Genomic DNA, 19,848 nt, shown 5'->3' on the forward strand with positions numbered 1-19,848 from the left:
GGAGGCTGAATGTGGCTGCCTGACCACCCCCGCAAAAACACCCCAACCAGGAAGGCATTGCGTCTTCAGGAGGCTTTTGTATTTGCACCAGGGCCTGGGATCCTGTTGAGATAAGTGGGCTGGACGGACGGACGGCTCATGGCACAAGACGCTTGGCAAGCAGCACCCCCCCCCGACCAATCAGGCCCCCCCGCAGCCAGCCCCATTGCAGCTGCTCCCCAGCTCCAACGTCCGCGCTGTGCTTTGTCTCCGATCTGCACCGCAGAGGGAGCTGGTAGAGGTAGACATTTGCAGGTGCTTTTTCCAAGAGGGGAACTGTAGCAAAAGCCCCCAGAGCTCGCCCTCCCTCCACCTCAGCCTCTGAAAAGCACCTTGCCCAAGACTCCCGTGGCCAGAAGCCCAGCCGCCTTCCCTGGCGCCCTGCCTGCTGGGGGGGAGCGACCCCTCTGCCCCTTGGTGCTGCTGCTCTGGAAGGCTGCAGGCCGGCGGGGCAGGCGAGGCGAGGCGAGGCGGGCAGCCCCATCTCTCGCGGCCTGTTACCTGCTTGGAGAGCCGCAAGGTGAGAGGCCGCTGATGGATGAAAGGGCCTGTGTTCCAGGCACCTCCCTGCGGCCGCAACGGGCCCTTCCGGCTGGCCCGGCCAGGCTTGGCCTCGCCTACCCGGGCCGCAGGTGCCCGCCTGGGGTGAGGGAGGGGAGCCGCGGCTCGGGCTCCGGGGCAGAACTTGCTCATTCCGGTCTGGGTCTTAGTCCCACTTGGCATTTGATTGCGAAGTGCAGGGCGGACCCGGCGGGGTTCGCCCTCGGCTGCTCCTGAGGGGCCCCGTGAAGGCATCGCGCATGGGAGGCAGCGTGTGGCGGCTGCTGCTCCGGGGGTCTCGCTGCCCTCCTTTCCAAGCTGCTGCAGGAGGCGGCAGCACTGCTCTTGTGGCAGCGAGTCCTCTCGGATCCCAGGGAGCGGCCTTCTGCGAAGCCGTCCTGCCCGTCATTGTCAGTCCTGGCCAGGGCCGAACTTGTGCTCCACAGCTGAGCTACCGGCTTCCCCAAAGTGGAGTTTATGTCCTGGGTAAAGGAGGACTTACTTTCCTGTGATTATTTTTCTCATTCTCCTACAAGCTGCTCTGCCGTCTTCTGCTGAAGTGGGAGCCAGCAGTGCTTCCCCCGCCATCTTCCAAACGGAAGCGCCGTGCGCGGGACGCTTCTGCCCCTCCGGGCCGTTTCCCCCAGCAAACACGTGCCTGCTGCCCTTCCCCTCTTCCGCGGGACGTGCAGCTGGCGCTTCAGGTGTCACATGGGCGAGTCTGCGAGGCCAATGCTCGCATCCTGCTCCTTGCGCATCTTGTGAAATTCCGAGCTCCAAACATCCCTTCTGTCCGAGGGGCGAGGAAAGCGCGCTTTCGTCACGCTTGTGGCGACAGCGGCCTCGCCGCTGCCATGGAGGAGGGTGGGGCAGACGCTGCGAGCACGGGCCCCCCACGGGCGGGGGGCCAGCTCGGCAGGGAAGCCCCCCTGGCCTGCACAAGTCCCACAGTCGCGCAGCAGCATCTCCAGGCTGGGCCGGGAAACCGCCTGCCTGCAGCCCTGGGGAGCGGATGGGGCCGCGCAGCGCCGACAGTCCTGGCTGGGGTCACTCGCCGCTGGGGGGTGGGGGTGGGGGGGGGCTCGCGGCTCGGTTCAGCCGGGGCACAGCGTCTGGCCTGGGCGGGCGGGCGGCCGGCGGGCCTGGCTCCTGCGAGTCACGGGCGACACCTGGTGGCGCACAGCAAACACGTCGCTTCCTCGCTGGGATCTGGGCACTGGCCCGCCCACGCCTTCCCCTCCGCACTGGCCGGGCCCGCATGCCCAGCCCTCTTGCCCAGGGCTCCGGATTTATCCCACAGAGCCCTGGATGTCAACTGGTCCAACTGGAAGGGTTTAAAGCCCATTTACTAGCCAGGCAGACCGCAGTTTTCAAGGAGGACGCTCGCTTGGGAGGGAAGGGGTAACTCCGTCCTTCGACATGCCCCCTCTACAACCCTTCCCTTGCGTGATAACTGACTGCACAGATATTCTCCTCCCGCTGGATTGGGATGATCCCAAGCAGAATGCAAATTAATTGAAGGATGCATTATCTCTGAGATGGTTCACATGAGGAATTGGTCGGCCTCACCTCCTGTGCACGTTAAGGAGGACTAATTGTTTCTACTCTTGCGTGCGTATCCACACAGCTAAAATGCCCGGGCATCTCACAGTGTTCTCTCCAGCGTGGGCTCTGCCCGTGGTTCTGTGTCACTCCCTCCCAGGCGTGCGTGGGGAGTGGGCTTCTGCCCCTCGGAGCTGCGGGACCCAGTTCCACAGCCTTTGAGGCCCGGCCCAGGACTCCCTCATGCGGCCACCCTGGCCAGGGGCTTCCATTCTGGCTGGCTGGCGTGCAAAGGAGGAATGGGTTGGCCACAGCCCTCAGCGAAGCAGGGAGCCGAGGGCTGGTCCACCGGTGCCTGCGATTGCAGCAAACCAGCCATTGGAAACGGGCTGGGAGAGATCAAACGGAGCCCCCATCACAGTGCTCTGGATTCTCGATGGGAAGGATGACTCTGCCCCAGCGGCCACTCAGGCAGGGCTCTGTGCTCAGCTTGAGCCGTCTCCTGGCAGGACCTCGGTGGGCCTTCCCTGCATCCCAGGATGCTGTCGTCACCTGCTCCACACTCCAGGCTTTTCCAGGCCTGCCAGGCCAACAGACTTCCAGGGTCTCCCTGCAGCGGGACGCTGGCCTCGGCTCCTTGCATCAAGCGCGGGCAGCTCTGCATAAAGCCACCTCGAGCTGCCCAAGATCTCGCAGAGCTGCATGAAGGACGATCCGATACTGTGCAGGGCACTCTGCACGGCTTCCTCACACCTCTTCCCAGGAACGGGCTTCTCTGACTCAGAGCAGCCTCCCTGCCTCGCCTCCCAGTGTTCCCGACCGTGGGCTGAGGCCCATGGGGGCTCGAGTCCAGAGCTCTGGGAGTTTGGTCTGCGGGACATGCAGTTCAGCACTCTCCTGCGCTGCTTCCGGCTCCCTCCAGGTGCAGGGCTGGCTCTTAGTCTCTTGCTTCTTCCAAAGGGAGTGAATTCATTGTTCTCAGGTACCATCAATACAGTTTTTAATGCATGTATTTTAAAGTAACATTTTAAGATTGCTTCAGAACGATGGCTTGGTATGAATAACAGTTAAAAATGTATTGTACAATCTCCAGGGCACCATGCTGGGGAAGGCAAACAGGGCTCACCCCAAATACAGGCAGGGCAAATTCTCAGTCCCCTGGAAGATGCTGAGGGCCGACCCAGGACCTCCTGCACGCGAGCAGGGCCTCTGCCTCCGAGCTGCCCTCCCACCACCCCGGAGATGCCTGGCAAAGGACACTTTCGGACTCGGTGGATGACTCGTTTAGATACCATCCAGGGACGGAGACGTGACCTGCAGCTCTTCCTCTGGACGCCAGGGCGAGCGTGAAGGCTGCCCAGGCACGCTCCCCCTCTGCCACGAGATGAGCGGAAACACCCCTGCCAAGCGGGGAAATCAAGAGCCGGGAAGAGACTTTTTTTTTAGAAAATTTATTTATGAACATTATCTCTTGAGGGACAACAGCATCTCTGCGCTTCTCTCTGTACATGCAACTGTAGAAAATAACATCTGTATCACTTTTGTCTCTTTCCGCAGGAAGTTGTACAGCGAACGGACAGTCGGCGTCGTGGCAGAGCGGGGCTGCGGCAGCACCAGCACCGCCAAACAATATGTACACGAACTACATTGGTAAAAAAAATCACATCGTTACATTACAGACAACGCAACCCTGCCGCTGTTTCAACCCCACAGTCTACGCAAGTCGCACGAGTACAAATAGAAGGGCGAGAACTGACCAGTGTGTTATTTACATGTATATATACATTATCTGGCGGAAGCATTGAACCAGGGGGGGAATTTACACAGACGTCCAAAGCAACGGAGCACGTGTGTCGTGCTGCTGGGTTTAAACGGAAGATTTTGGAAGGCTTCCCACCCATTTCCACCAGTCAAGGAAGGGAGGCGGCGCTCAGGGCCAGACCCCCTCCCACCTGGGCAGGTTCTGGGCAGGACAAGCTGAACCTGCCGCTCCTCTGCCCGGGCTCTCCTGGCCTTGCACGGAGGGCTGCCCGGCACGGCCGGGCGCCCTGCCCGGGCCCAGCACCACTGCAGGAGCGTTTGCTTCGGGCAGAGAACACCCTCCCACGGGTTCTCGAGGGCTGCACCGCGGGCCTCCACGCCGTCTCCTCTCTCGGTCACACGCGCACACACAGGCACGCCAGGCCACCCCAGAGACTGAGCGGCACGGAGCAGCCTCCCTTGGGGGTCTGATCGGCCACGGATGAGGAAGTCGAAGGAGGGCCTGAACGTTGCGCGCCGTCAACTGGCAAAAGCAGCACGCCGGGGAGAGGCAGGCGGCTGACGGGCCACTGGAGGCATTGCTGCCGTCCAAAAGCCTCGTCCTGCCCTGCCCAGGTCAGAAACGGCCGTCAGACGCGAGAGTTCTGACCAGTAGCGGGGGAAGTGGGGAGCCGTTGCATCCTCTCCACGCAGGGCGAAGGAGAACCCAGCAGCGAGTTTCCTGCACAATAAACATTTCCTAGGAAAGAACGATCACAAGTTCACATTTGCAAGGAAGGTGGACCGGCTCCGTCAAAGGTTTTGAAACGCTGCCGCCACCAGATCGGCATTCGGCAGATCTGTCAGGGGTGCGGCTTTCCCCCTCCAAGGCATCCTTCAGCTAATCGCGCCCTCCAGCTGCTACTCTGCGAGTCGTGCCGGAGTCGAGTCGAGGAGGGCAGGGCCAAAGCGGCAGCCGCCCAGCGCCGGCTTAACAGGCACAGGGCTCCCCTTGCGCTGGGCCCGTGATCGGGGCTTTCGACGGAGACGCGCGCGTCACCGCATCTAGCTGCGACCGAGTGCCACGGTGGGCGTGCCCGTGCCCGTGGGTGCCGAAGTCTGGCCACAGACGCACGGCACGCATCGCGGACCCCCTGCAGTCAGCCTGACTCGCGCCGGCTGCCAGCTGGGAAGGGGCGTATTCCGTAGCGACACCCGGCCCAAGCCACGGAGGACGCGAAGAGCCCCCCTCGTTCTGCGTGGCCAGTCAGACCCCCGTTTCTCCCGCTGGCTCAGGCAGACAGACACTCGTGCTTATTCCCTAGATGCTGAGCGACATGCCCAGGGAAGCCGCCTGCCCCGCTCCGCAAAGTCAAAACGTCGATGCTGCCCGCGTGCCCGTCCCTCGTGTGGTGCAGACTGGGGCGCACGCCTGCCCTGCGCTGCAGGTCCGCGGGTCCCTGGCCTGCTTGCACAAACCGGCTCCTGTCGTGCCTCCCGGGGACGTGGCCTGGCCCTTCCCAAGCTTCCGCTGCACCCGGCCTGTGGCCACGGGGCCTTGACCCTGCCGGCTGGAAGCAGCCCTCTCCCCGGCACCAGGTGCACCACAAGGCTTCCTGCCACTGCTCCAGGTGCAGTGCAAGGGCGGATCCGGTGGGCAGTCGCCACAAGCGCTCGCCTGCCCGAGGCTCAGGAGCGCCTCCCTCCCTGCGCCTGCCCTGCCCCGCTCTGGCCTGGGCCAGCAACCGGGAGCCGCGTGCGAGCAGGGCCCTCCGGCCAGAGCCCCGTCGAGCCCGGCAGACCATCAGCCCTTGCGCAGGAAGGCCCCTGGTTCTGGGGCCGCCCTTCCATGCTGGCGCCCGCTCGAGGGGCTCGGCGGCTCTCCCCAGCAGGGGCCTCGGATCACGCCTGCCTTCTGGCTCTGCCAGGAGCCAACGCCACCCTCTGCAGGCCCTGCCGCTAGCACAATGCCTTTCAACGCCACCCTGCGCTCCAGACTGGTTTATGGCTTCAAGCTCTGCCCATACAGTTCCCTACAGCTTTGCTCGGGAAGAACTGGACAGAGGAGAAAGAGCAACGGAGAAAGGAGGGTGCCTGGAAATGTGCGCCTCCCATGTGCTCCAGAGATGTCCCCGTGGCCCCTCTGGCCCTCGGCCTGGAGGGGGCCGCGGCCCTTCCTCCCCGGGGTGAGAAGCAGGGCGAGGGGAGTGCTGCCTCGGGTGAACTATACATACCAAGAAAATTTTAATTAATTAATTTATTTCTTTACACATGACTGAAAGTGATGTTACAGTACATAAGTTATTTACAACTGTGCAGTAATGTGTTGCAAAATAAATTATCTAGAAGGCAGCAAAAAGTACATTGTTAATGTATATAAAACTGTACAGCTTTTATGGGATACAATTTCTCTTTATATGAGTATTGGCTCTTGTAGTGTTTATCTTTTTCTTTTTTCAAGTTATGTTCTCCGAAAGAGAAACAAAATGCCCAAGATTAAAGGAAAAATATATATATATTTATATATATATTTATATATATATATATATAAACCATATGGATTTTACTCCATGTAAAACCAGACTCCCCAAGTCCTTGCTCCGTGGCGCTCGCTCGCTCGCTGTCCCGGGCCAGGTGCCTGCCGCCTCACCGAGCTTTTGGTGGGTTCCCCGGAGCATGCGCCAGGGCCCAGGCCCGCAGCTCGGCTCTCCTCCCGCGCCCTGCAGGGCCCGGTGGCACCTTCCGCGCCACCTGCTGTTGCTTAGCCTGGCCGCAGCAAGAGATCAAAGACCCCCCCGCCCCGCCCCCCGCCCCCAGGAATCCGCCCACCCCGTGGTTTGCCCCGCGGTGTCTCCAGAGCAGGATCTGCCCGCGGGCAAATGGAAGAATCGAAGCGCTCGGAGGTGCTGTGACGCGAGCGTGCTGGCGGCCCCGGAGGCCTCGCCCGCGTGGCACCGGCGTGGCGTGGGTCGTGTCGGGTCCTGGGGGCGCTCGCGCCTGCTCCGCCAGCCTCTCCTCCTCCCACTGGTCCGACACGCGCTTGCTGTGTGGAGGCTGCCCGCCTGCCTTCCGCCGCCGGCCGACCGGTGTGAAAGGGGCGCAGCCTCCCCTCCTCCTGCCCCGCTGGTGCGCGGGGAGAGTGTGTGGAAAGTGCCGTCTGTTTTCTCCTGTTTTCTGCTTCCTCCTCATCTGTCTAGGGATTCATCAGCAAGCGGTTGGGGTGTGTGTGGGCACCTGCACCCGTCCCTGGGGGGTGGAGTGGGCACCCCCCGTGCCAGTCTGCGGTGAGTGTGTCTCCAGGCGTGGCCCCGTCATGCCGGCAAGAGCACAAAGTCGTCGTTCACGTCCACCATCGGCACGTAGAACGAGGGCACCTCGTTCACGCAGAGCGACTTGTGCCCGGCGGGGTCCAGCTCCTGCACCTTCAGCTGCCACTCCATGCGCTGCACGGCGTTCAGGGCTGCCGCTTCGTGCTGCTGCCGCATCAACAGGCACGTCTGGACCAGAACAGAAAGCAGAGCGCCGTGAGAGGGGCGGGAGCCGCCCAAGATGCCGGTCGTGGGCACGAAGCCCTGGTTCAGGATCCGCTCACAGGGCCTCCCCGGGCATTCTGGGCAGCTGGCTGGGCAGCGCTGCTCCCTGGGGCCCCAGCGGGCAGGAGCGAAGCCGGTGGGTTCTCCTTACGAGAAGGGCCGCTCAGAGCAGAAGCGAAGACGGGTCCCCCAAAGTACCGGGGCTGGATGGGCAGAAGCGGACCTCGTGCGCTGGCCGGGGCGGCCGAGAGGGGTGGCGTGGTGCCGCTCAGCCGCCCGTTTCGGGCCCAGCTGCCAGATCACGTTGAACGAGGCTGCCTTCCCACAGGTCCCGCAGCCGCGGCTCCCTCACTGTGCGACCTTCACAAGTCAGTCTTTCGGACTGCAGTTCCCACATCCCAGGCCATCAACCATGCCAGCTGGGACAGGTGGGGGCTGCAGTCAGAGCCTCTGGCAACCACCTGGCTGGAGGCGGCTCCTTGCCCCTGCTGGAGCAATTTCGGAGTGAGGGCTGAGGCCTGAGTGCTGGGCTTTAAAACCTGTTGCTCAGTCTTCAGAAATGGTACGGCTGGGTTCTCAAACAGGAACCCCCCAGGGACAACGCAAGAACACCTTCCTCAAAAGCAGAATGCAAGATTTCAATCGTGGCAGGGGCACGGGGGGGGGGGGGGGGGGGGGGGGGGGGGGGGGGAAGCGCGCCGCCAGGTGAGAGCGGCTGAGGCCACCTGCATTTGGCCGACACGTCTTGCAAGAGGGCAAGCAGGCAACGGGCCAGGACCAAACTCGGTACACGAGTGGCTGAAGCACTCCCCAGAAAAGCAAATTTTCTCAGCTTTGTTAAAAGCTCGTTATCAGAACAGTAAATACGTCCAGTCACTTATCACCTGCTTCGCCTTCTGTGCACTTCACAGCCCAGCAAGAAAAGCGACTTGCTGGAGGAGGAGAAATAAAGGAAGGGGCCGCTCTGCACTGCAGCGGGGCCGGCTCTGTGAACGCCAGCAGTCACAGCACAGCGGGAGCAGAGCAGCCGCACAGGGCAGGCACCCGCGAGCCGAGCGTCCCACCTGCTGGCAAAAGGCCGCCTGGCCCAGCCACGGACGGGGGACCGGTGCTGCGTGGCACACTGACCTGGCAAGCCACAGCAGGAAAGGCGGGGGGTGGGGGGAGGCTCACCTGGTGCTCAGCCAAGCGGAGGTGCCAGGGAAGCCGAGGCACTCGGGGCCCCTTCCTCAGGCTGCGCCCGCATGCATAGCCAGCCAGTCTCAAGCACCGCACAGGCCCGACGGCTTCAGCTCCCTGGGGACCGTGTGGGGGCGCCCTGCCTGCCCCAGCCAGTCCCCCCCTCCTTGCCACCTGTCGCCTGCTGCTCCTGCTCTTGCTCCTGCCCTCGCCCGCACTGGAGCCCAGGAATGGTTGCTTAGGAACCGTCCTGTTTTCCCTTAACACAGGATGTGGCCGAAACCAAATCACAGAACACATTTCTGCTTGAAGAGGTGACATAATGCGGTTCTAGCAGTGGCTGGGATCCTGGGGCAAAAACCCAGAACCCCTCAGAATCCGCCTAGTCCCCAGATTTGTCGTCCTGCCTCGCATTCACAGGGGCAGGTCAAATCTGAGATTTGGATGGAGACTTCAGTGCAGGAGGGACGCTGATTGGAGAGTGTGCCCGAATCTCCTGGCTCCACCTGGCCTCCCTCCCTCCCTCCCCGGAATCCCATCCGGACTCCGATCCCCCGGCCGCTGCTGTGTCCACGCCTGTGTCCTCCCGACCGAGCCCAGCTTCTCCCGTTCCCGCCTCCCGGCTGCCAGTGACTCCTTTGGGCTTTCTCTCTGCACCCCCAACCCATCACCTGACGAGCAGCAGCAACCTGTTTCTTTCTGAACAGGTGTGACTCGAAACACACGGGGCAAAGGCATCCTGGGGAAATGGAGCGGGCAGGTGCCTGGCACTCCGGCTGCAGTTCACCTTGGAGCGTGCGCAGAAGCTGAGCGAGGCTCCAGAGAGCCTGGCCTGCGTCCCCCGTGGGCGCAGCCGTGTCTCGAGCCGCACCTGAGCATGCAAGGGCGGTTCTGCCGCCCAGTCGCTTCCACCCCACACGCCTCTGGGGTCAGGCCAGCTGCCTCCCAAGCGGGCAGCAGGCGCAGCATGAACTCCCCCCTTGACTCCGTTTCCGAAAATGCGCACCACCTCTCGGGGGAGCGATTCCCGCTCTCCGGGGCGGGCCGGGGCTTTGGCACCCACCTTCATCCGGTCGTACTTGTCATCCACGTCCTGCAGCCAGGAAATGAACTGGCGCGCGTTGAAACGGTCCCTGACGGACTTGTTCTCATCTCCCTGAGAAACACAGGACGCGGGCAAGTTTGCGGGAGGCAAACACGGAGCAAAATAAATCCGCGCTTCTTGCCCTCCCCCTTGGAGGAGCCTCAGGGGCGCAGATGGAGGCCTGCTATTTTTGCACGCCTGATCCTCCTCGGACCGACCGGCTTGCATTCGTAAGCTGCCCCTCTCCCGTGCTCTCCTCGTGGCTTGGGGTGCGCGCACACCGGGCCAAGGCCCCGCCCCGCTGGCCCTGCGCAGGAGGACCACCGCGCCCCATCCCGAGAGCCGCACCCCAGCACCTGCTACGGAGCAGCAACCGTTTTTCTTTCTTCGCCTGCTGAGAACTGGGGAGCTTTAAATCAGATGCAGAAGATCAATGCGATGGGCAGCTAATAAATTCCCTTTATGGTGCCTCGTGCATGGGGAATGACATCTGCAATGCAGCACTTTGCCTCCCACTGAAATGACAGCTTCATGGCAAGCAGGCAGAGCGGCTTTGAAGCGCAGGGCCAGCAGGAGGTGCTGCAGCCACCGCTCTGCAGAGCCGCGGCTGTGCTGGATGCTCGGCGCTGACTCATTTGCTGCTCGAAACCTTTAGACTTTGTTCCAAGCTCGGGCAGAGCTGGAAAGCCTCGCGGGGCTTTGCGTCTTCCGAGGGGGCCTGGGGCAGAGCTGGAAAGCCTCACGGGGCTTTGTGTCTTCCGAGGGGGCCTGGGGCAGAGCTGGAAAGCCTCGCGGGGCTTTGCATCTTCCGAGGGGGCCTGGGGCAGAGCTGGAAAGCCTCGCGGGGCTTTGCGTCTTCCGAGGGGGCCTGGGGCAGAGCTGGAAAGCCTCGCGGGGCTTTGTGTCTTCCGAGGGGGCCTGGGGCAGAGCTGGAAAGCCTCGCGGGGCTTTGCATCTTCCGAGGGGGCCTGGGGCAGAGCTGGAAAGCCTCGCGGGGCTCTGCGTCTTCCGAGGGGGCCTGGGGCAGAGCTGGAAAGCCTCGCGGGGCTTCGCGTCTTCCGAGGGGGCCTGGGGCAACACTGCCAGCCTCAGAATGGGCAACAGAAGCCGCTCAAGGCCAACGCGCAGAGGCTGCCGCCCCTCCCACCTGCACAGTCCTTGGCAAAGTCCAGCCAGAGCTGCAAGGGTCGCCGGCTCAGAGCCAGTGACAGGGCAGAGGCCCCGGGTGAGCAGAGGGCGGCCTCTGCCACGCCTACTCAGCAGCACCTGCCAATCCCAGGCGCCTGGGGGAAGAGCCCAGCGGGAAAGGCGGCCCCCGGGAGACAGGCACACACCTGGTTTTCCAGAGGCATGTTGTACACCTCCGAGTCCAGGAGCATGGTGCAGGCGCTGAAGGGCACGGCCTGGTTGGCGATGGTCCTTGCGGCCCGGCCGTGAACCCTCAGGATCTCCTGTTCGCACGACACAATCAGCTTCTCCTGGGAAGAGGAAGAGAATGTCACTGGAGAGCGGGGGGCACCCTCCTCTGGGGGACCCTCTGGGCGCCCAGGCAGGGGCTGTTACCCGCTCGATGCTGTGCTGGAGACGCAGCTTGCCGCGGACCGCTTCCTGCTGCTTGAAGAGTTCCTTGAGGGGCTCTGCCAGCGACGGAGGGGGCGCGATCTGAAACAGACGGAAAGCCGGAAGCAGGCTCACCACCACCTCTGCTTGCAAGCAACAGAGCTGCTCACGTTCCGGCAGCGCTCGCAGTGGCCCTGGCTTCCTGCTGCAAGGAGACCGGCACCCGGCCAGAGCTGGGAGGTGCCGGGGTCGCGTCCCCCCGTCCCTTCCAGGGACAGGCACCCCTCCTTCCACACAGGCCAAGCACCTGCAGGGTGGCTATTTGAACCAGCCTCACGAGCTGCGGCTGCCTCACTCCTGCTGCTTGGCAAAAGACAGCTTCGGGCTGGGAGGGGCTGCCCCACGGAGGCACTGACCATGCCCCCCACCGAGCGGAGGGTGGGGCGCAAAGGCCCTGTGGGCCCCCTCCCCCTCTGCTATTCTGTGTCCTATGAGCCGGGGCCTGCTGCATGGGCTCTCCCACCAGGCTGGGGTATGTTCTCCGTGTGGAGCCACAGTCGTGGGTTCATCCTTCAAATCTCCAGGTGTGACCATGGCAACGTCCTGCCCCAAACCCTCGAGAGCTGCCACCTGCCAATTCTGGGCCGGAGGGACCCACCGCCTCACACGACCCAAGCCAGCCCCCGACAGGCTCTTTGGAGCGCGCCGAGTCGTCGTTCTCGGGGCGTTCCCTGCGGCCGCTCAAAGAGCAGAGGAGCCGCTGAAGCCCGGCCGGCCTCCTCACGGGCCTCCTGCCGAGCCCCTTTCCCGCCAGGGCCGGCAGAGCCCCACTCTGCGCTCACCGCAAGCGACTGGGTGGTGCTAGTCGGAAGAAGGGGGCAGGCTGGGGCCCTTCCTCATGCCCGGGCGGCACATCCAGCCCCCCACGGGGCTCCCCCGGAAGCGCCCGTGATGGGGGGCTGCTTCCACCCTCGCAAGGCTTACGAGGAGAGCAAGGAGAGGGTGTGTGCTGTGCTTACTCACCACGGGAATGTGCAGCTTGCTCAAAGGTTTGCCATCCAGCAGGTAGGAGCCCGTGTAAGTGACGTATTCCGCGTAGCACTGGGGCGCCTGGGGAGTGATGTAGCAGAGGATCTTCCGCTTCTCCTCGATCTTCTTCCGGATCTGAAGGTACTCGAAATACGGGTTGGAGCGGTCGCTGTGGTAGGGCTCGATGTCGTCCAGCTTGATGGCGTCCACGATGGCGGCCAGGGTCTGCTGGATCACCTCCCGCGTCTGCTGGGTGGACGTGTTCAGCTGCTGCTGCAGCTGCTGGCTCGAGCGCTGGAAGCGGCGCTTCCGCGGGTGCTGCGCCTGGGCGTCCTCCTCCTCCGCGACGCGCCCCTTGGCCCGTGTGGGCGGGGCAGAGGCCGGGGGGCACTCCTTCTCGGAAGCGACCGCGTTCTGCTTGGTTTGGTTGGCGAGCATCTGGGCTCGGTTCCGGGTGATCCGCTGGGGGATCTCTTCCACCTTGGGAGGCTTGGGGGTCTCGGGAACTGGCTTGGGCGAGGGCTCCGTGACTTCCACCGGGGCGCTCCCCCGCGGCGGCTCAGCCGGGGAGGAAGGGGCCTGGCCGGCGCCCTGCGCGCCAGCTCCCTCCTGAGCCTCGGCGCCCTCAGTCCTGCCTTCCTGGCTCAGCCCAGCTTGAGAACTGCCATCTGAGGCAGGGGGAGCCGAGGAGGGGGCTCTGCAGTCCGCGACAGCCTCCGTGGGCTCCAGGGGGGCAGCCTCTGCCGGCACCGCCTCCTGAGTGTTCTGGGGAGTCTCCGCCTGTTCTATGCCCTTCGGCTCCGGAGCACTTGATGCGCCTGACACGACGTCCAGCAAGGCCTCCTCCGACTTCTGCTCGGCCGCCCGTGGTTCCGGCTCCCCGGGCAGGAGGCTCTGCTGCTTCAGAGCCGGCTCTTCCTGGCCACTGGCAGGCCCTGAAGCCCCTCTGACATCTGCAGGTGCTGCTGCACCAAGTGCCTCCGAAGCTGCAGCATGGCCTTCCTGGGCCGCCTCTGCGGTTTCAACCTCTGGGACATCTTTTGTTGCAAGCGGCAAGTCTGGCAAAGAGAAAGGACCCAGATCCAGGTCATCTTCCGAATGTGTGAATGGGTCAGGCCACGTGACTTGTTCTTCGGGGTTCGCAGGAGCAGAGGTGCCGTTCTCCAAGTGGTTCTTTTCGAGCGCGTGAACGGCCTCCGCCTGGGATTCTGCCGGCAGACTGGCCGGCCGCACGGGCGTGTCGGAGGCCTCTTCTGGGACTGGCTTCCCGCCACTGAAGAACGTCTCTAGCCTGGCAGGGGGATCCCCGTAGGCGGACTGCTGCTCTGCAGTCGCCATTTCCGTTGGAACGGCTGCTTCGGCGTCTTGCTTCACTTTATCCAGCCCTGGCTCAACCCCGGAAAGGGGGTAAGACACGGGGGAGCTGGGGTACAGGGCCTCTGCAGACATGAAGGGCGCTGCCGTGGGATGTGCGGCATCTTGAGAACCGAACGGCTTTGGAGAATCAGGGCACCGCTGCGGAGATTTCAGGAGCAGCTCTGGTCCTACTGACCAGCCAGGCGGGTGCTCAGAAGGGTTGCCAATTAAACTGGGCAGCACAGGGGGGTCCGGGTTTCCTTTGGGAGCGCTCTCCTCCCACTCAGCACCGTTCTGTTCTGGCATGCCCGGGTCAAACTCAGTCTCCTCAATGGGCGGCAAGAAGCTGGACTCGGGGGGCACAATGGATGCAGTGGCCTGCTGCTCTTCCGTGGCATCCAAAGGCATGCCGAGGTCCGGTGGGAGGGCACTTTCAACGGAGGGGGCGAGCAGCTCGTCCCTGTGAGAAGGAGAGGATTTGGCCTGCAATCCAGAAAACACGCTCTCGGGGGACTGGACAACGCTGCCAGCCATTCCCGGGGTGCAGTGCAATGCCTCCACTTTGGGGGATGGAACTCCATAGTCCGGTGAATAATATTCCGGAGACAGACATGGGAACTTTTCAATGGGAACCGAGGGCAGGGGTGCTTTCTCCTCCATCAAGTGCTGGACCGGGGAATCATAATTGGATGCGGCCGGGACACTTTGCTGCCGGAAAAATTTGTCCCCAACGCTGAACTCTTCTTCTGGCGCTCTTCGGATATCCACAGACATGGAACGGTGGAGGTTTGTGGAAGGAATGGTCCTCGTTGGGGTCTGACTAGGGTTCTCAGGGAATCCACTTGACGGATTGGAGTATCTGTCGAAGAAGGATGGCGAACAGGCATTCATAGACATGGTGGAGACAGGCAATGAATGCTGGGAATCAGTGCACTCAAATATCAGGTCCGTGTAATCCTCATTGCTACAGGATGGAGTCCTCGGTGTCTGCATCACCTCCTCGTAGCTCGGGCAAGAAACGACAGATGCTGGTGTCGGCACCCCCGTTGGCCTGTTCTGATCCGGCCTTGGGGAAGCAGGTAAGATTTCCTTCAGCTGGGGACCAGCGATCCAGTCCTTGGAGTCTACCCCCACAGCCGGCTGGGTCTTGTTATCAGGGGACACTATGGGAGCCAGTGGGCCTAGCTCCTTGAGCTTTTTGTCCTTTAACTGAGTGTCAAGCGCTAATGGCTTTTTTGCGGTCAAGTCCAGGCTCCTTTTGCGCATGTCCTCATTGGCCTTGACCTTGTCCTTTAGTTTGGGGTCTCCAGATCGATGCCTCATCTTCTCCATTTGTTTCATTCTCTCTTTATGCCTCTTGTGGCGTTCTTCAATCTCAAGGTCTTTTTGGCTCAACATCCTCTCAAAGCTGGTCATCATCAGGTCACCATCTCCCAAGAGCTTTTCTCTCGGTCTGATGTCTTTCTTGCTGCTGTCTTTGGGTAAGGTAATTTTATCATTCCCGTTGCTCATTTTAAGACAATCCACTTTGTCTTTTTCCTGATTTTCCTTGAGGCGCTCCTTCATTTTGAGATCGTTCAATCTGGGCGGATCCTCTTTAGATTTGTCTTTAAGAATGATCACTTGAGAACTCTCCTTGTCTTTGGCAGACTTCTGCTCTTCCTTGTGATGCTTAAAGAACCCATCGGTGTGTTTGTCTCGATGCTTCTCTCTTTCCTCTTTCCATTTCTCTTTGTGCCTCTCTCTCTTCTTTTTCTCTTTGGTTGTGCCAACTGTGTTGGAACTGTAAGCTTTATCTTTTTCTGCCTTCTTTGGGAGTTCTCTTTCTGATTCATTCTTATCCTTTTTTTCAGGAAACAAGTATTCCATATTTTTGTCCAGTTCTTCTTCAGCCTCTGCTTTTGTGGTATATGAAATGCCAAAGCCTTCTCCGTCCATCGCAAAGTCCTTCTCATACTGAGCAGAATCCTTTCTGCTGCTAGAATCTTTAAAGTCGTCTGTTTTATCCCTTTTCTCTATTTTCTCTTTCTTTGCTTTTTCCTTTTCATGGCTTTTCTTTGAGGAGGAGGAGGAGGAATGCCTGTGCCTCTCCTTCTCCTTGAGTTTATCTGGCAAGCAAGGCAAAGGAGGGCACTCCTTGAACTTCTCCTCAGAGGCCTCTGCAAGAGAAAGGCTGGAAGACTCGAAGAGACTGGTAAGCACTGGATCTTGCCCTCTGTCTGTGAAGCTATCAGAAGAGATCTCGCTGGTTTTATCATTGGAGTCATCCCGGTATTCATTGAGGGCTTCCTCCTCCAGCTTCTCCAGCATGCTCTTTTCTGCTTCTCCACTTTTTGAAGACCGCTTTTCCTTGTTATACTCTTTATCCAGTTTTTCCTTGTGCCTGCTTTTGACCTTTTCTTCCCCAGAGTGTTTCTTCTCCACCTTTTCGGGGAGCTTCTGTTTGTTCTTCCTTTCTTGGACAGAGTCTACTGAGGTTCTGTCTTTCCTGTCTTTGTACTTGTCACCTGAGTCTTTGTCTTTCTTCTCTTTGTGTTTCTCAAAGGAGCTTTTTTCTTTTTTCTCCTTCCCACCTTCTGGGAGCCCTTTGTCCTTTTTCTTCTCTTTGGACTCCTTTTCCTTTTGCTTCTCAGCAGAATGCTGCCTATCAGAGGAATATTTCCGGTGCTTTTCGGAGAGGTAAAGGTCTCTCTCAGCTGCCATTCCGTCATCTTTCTCTTGCAGGCTATCCATCCGGTGCATTTCGCTCCCGATGCCCTCACCCAATTTAAATCCACTCAGGTTGTAGTCCTCCTTCTCGTCTTCACTTTCATCAGTGAAGATGTCCAAGATGTTATACCAGGTCCTGTCACGGCCTTTCTTTTCATCCCTCCGCTCGTGGAAGTCTTCTCTATCCCCAGCAAAGTTCTTTTCCTTCTTCTCTTTAGCCTGGTCCAAGGAAGCCTTCCTTTCCTTCTCCTTGTTGTGAGGATCTTTGTATTTCTCCTTTGCCTCTTTCTTCTCCTTGAAGCCTTTATCCAACTCTTTATCCTTCTGGTTTTTTTCAGGAAGAGTCTTTTCATTTCTCTCTTTGTCCTCCACTTTGGATTTTTCCTTGTACTTTTCTGTTTTTAATTTTTCTTTCTTCTCTTTTTCAGAGACATCCTTCTTCTCCTTCCCTGAATGATGCCGTTCCCAGGTCTCCACATTTTTCCCACTAAATTCTGGATCAGATTTTTCTTTGAAAAACGGTTCACAGCTATAGTCTTTGAACTCCTCCCTGTAGGACTCCTCCTGTTTTATTTTAACATCTTTTCTCTCCTTAGCGCTATCGGACAGCTCCCTTCTTTCTCTGCTGATTTCACTGCTGTCCTTTTCCTTTCTCTCTTTAAAGCTTTCAGCAGAATCCTTCCTTTTCTTTTCAGGCAGGTAGCTGGGAATACCTTTATGCTTTTCAATTTGGTCCTTTTTCTTCTCAGAGTTCCGTTCGATGTATTCACGCTCTTTCTTTTTCAGAAAAGTGTCCTTTTCATTGCGCTTCTCGCTGTACTCCCTCTTGTCTTTTGCTTTGCTCTCCCGCTTCTTGTCTTTCGTGTCCTCCTTCACTGTTTCCATTATGAGTTTTGCCACGGTGTCATTTTTAACCTCCCTGAAGTCTGTCACTGGTGAATCCCAGCTGTCCTCCCCTTTGAAATCAAAGGAAGAATCAGACAAGTCTGAAAACCACCGATCCTGCTGATCATCCGAGAGGCTGAACTTTGAGTCCTCATTATCCAAAAACTGGTTTTTATTACTGAACTCTTCAAAGCTGGACTCCTCTCTGTAACCTTTGTCTTTTTTGCATTTATCTTTCTCCTCTTTGGGGGCTCTCTCTTTCTCCGGTTTTGCTATTTTCTCCTCCTTTGGATCAATTTTCTTTTCAGCCTTGAACTGCTTGTCCTTGGATTTTTTCTTTCGCTCCTCTTTGTGCATTCGAGGTTTCTCCTCTTTCGGAGATTTCTCCTTTATGGATTTCTCTTTTTCCAACCTGCTCGTCTTTTCTTCTCTGAACGATTTACTAGCGTCTTTATTTGCCTCCTTGGCTTTTTTCAAGGATTTCTCCTCTTTGGAGTTTTTCCCAGCCTCATCTTTAAATGGCCATTCCTTCTCTTCAGATTTGTTTTTCAGAAACTTGTCCTCCTTCTTGAAGTGCTCCTTCTCATGCTTCAGCACTTTGAGCTTGTTCTCCACAGGGCTGTCAGCCTCTACAATCAAAGCCTTTTCGGGCTTCTGCTTAGAGTCCTCATAGTCAAACGAAAAGGCTTTCATTATTTTAATGTCTTGGGCAGCGGGGCCCTGGCCCCTCTCTTTGTTTTTGTGTTTATGTTTTGTTTTATGCTTTTTTACAACCTTCCCCTCCTTGTCCAGCTTTGGAATAGCCCCATCGACGCTCGCGTGGAACGAGTTCTTCTTTTCCACCACCACCACTGGAGCAGCTGCCGCCGCCCTCTGAGCTCGTTTCTTGGGCTCCTGCTTCTTCCTCGTGGGCTTGAGCGAGGCCACGCTGGAGTCCTCGGAGCTATAATCAGACTCGCTGGTCAGCCTCGTCCTGGTCGAATCCGATAAGGAACTGACATCGGACCAGGCTGGCGAGGAGACGGTCTTCCAGCTGTCTGTCCTCCAGTGCTTGGAGTGCTGATCTGCGAGAGCAGGGTTATGCTTCTGTGACCCCAGACTCCCATGGGAGGAAGCGGAGGAGGCAGAAAGGGAGTTGAACAGGGATGAGTCCTTTAGTACCAGCCTAGAGTCCTTTACGCAGCTAGTACTTTGCACAGAGTCCCTGTCATCCTCCTCACTCTCTAGATTTCCACTTTCTGACTCGGAAGAACAAAACGTGTCATTTTTTTTCCCAAACCGAACCTCTTTGCCCTTTGCCTCCTTCTTGCGCTTCTTCTTCACCTTGCTTTTCTCTTTCTGCTGCTTGACGCTGGATGGTTCCCGGGCCTTGCTGCTGGGTGGGAGCGAGTGAGTTGCCAGCCGCAGCTTTTCTCCAGCTGCCACAGTGATGCTGCTCTCCTCCTCATCAGATGTGTCGGAAAGGATGCGATGGGCTGCTTTCTTTGGTGTGATTGTGCTGTTTTTAGTATAGGTTTTCACTTCCATCTTTGGGATGGAAATAAAACTATTTGCTTTTGTCTCTTTCCTGTAATCCTTTTTCAACAGATGTTTATCATCCACCGGCGGGACCCTGTCCTGCTCGTCATCCTCATCGAACTCGTATTCATCCTTCACGGGCGTGATGGCTTTGGGGGGCTCCTGGCTCTTGGCCTTGTGCTTCAAGCCCTTCTCAAACTCCGAGTCCGTGTTATTGCCGTCAACGGAACTGGACGGTGCAAAGGAAGGAGCGTCTTCCTCTTCTGAGCTCTCTGGGAAAACAAGAGCACAACAAAAGGTGAGGCGCAGCACCTGCTGACCCCGAGCTAGCATCATTCTCCACAGAAACCTGCTCACAATACCTGAGCGGATAATCTATCTTCCACGTGCAAAGCAGTGCGGCTGCTCTACCTACGCGGAGGTCTGAGAGGTCCTCTGGGATAAAAGGCCAAAGCCGCATGGGGAGCCAGTGGCAGGAATCCATTTGGAGGATCTGGGCAGAAAGGGTGCAAATCCTGTGAGAGCCGCTGCTGTGTGTAACGTCCAGCATCCGGAGGGGGCCGGGGCCAGGACCTCGGGCGCCGCCAGACGCCTGCAGCGCCGATCGACGAGCAAGTGAATTGAGCATCCAGGGGCCGGCTGTTCCGCTCTTTCGAAGCACACACGGCCACCGCTCGTGCTCTGCCACCAGCCCCCCCAAGGGGCGGAAGAGCGCCCAGCAACTTCTCCAGGTTATGCCCCCCACGGTCACCACTTAATAGCTGAGCAGCGCTTTGCAGCGCTTCTGCACCGTCATCTCGGAAACCCTCGCAAGGTCCTTGGGCCGTATTATCCTACCGTCACGAGCAAAGGACCGGAGCAAGGAGGGCACAGCAAGCTGGTGGTCAGGGTGAGGCCCGCCCCGTGCGCAAGTCGCCGCCCCCGTGCGACGATTCCCTGCCACTCTGCACGCGCTCCCCGATGCCTTCCAGGCCCTTCTCCCACGGGCTCGCCAAGTCCAATGCCGAGCAGCACAAAGCAGCCCGCATCCGGCCCCTCCGCAAGCAACGGGGACACCCGCAACGCAGCACTGCCGCGAGTCCGTGCTTTGCCAAGGACGGGCCTGTTCGAGGCCCGGGCTCATCCCTGCCAGGC

General features: G+C 59.3%; 1 protein-coding gene across 5 annotated transcripts in view; it reads right to left on the bottom strand.

Annotated features, from left to right (window-relative positions):
• Positions 1–6,103: 6,103 nt before the first annotated feature.
• Positions 6,104–19,848, bottom strand: part of ANKRD11 (ankyrin repeat domain 11) — a 142,638-nt gene continuing 128,893 nt past the window's right edge. For all 5 annotated transcript variants that reach the window (XM_044427817.1, XM_044427816.1, XM_044427820.1 and 2 more), the window contains 5 exons: positions 12,241–18,986; positions 11,221–11,319; positions 10,992–11,135; positions 9,637–9,729; positions 6,104–7,358 (listed from right to left, as the gene is read on the bottom strand). In XM_044427817.1, the coding sequence (XP_044283752.1) occupies positions 7,173–7,358; positions 9,637–9,729; positions 10,992–11,135; positions 11,221–11,319; positions 12,241–18,986 (7,268 nt within the window). In that variant the 3' untranslated portion in view covers positions 6,104–7,172. The remainder of the gene's footprint in view (positions 7,359–9,636; positions 9,730–10,991; positions 11,136–11,220; positions 11,320–12,240; positions 18,987–19,848) is intronic.

Source organism: Varanus komodoensis, unplaced genomic scaffold (assembly GCF_004798865.1).
Source record: "Varanus komodoensis strain SLA01 unplaced genomic scaffold, ASM479886v1 scaffold19, whole genome shotgun sequence".
Taxonomy (NCBI): domain Eukaryota; kingdom Metazoa; phylum Chordata; class Lepidosauria; order Squamata; family Varanidae; genus Varanus; species Varanus komodoensis.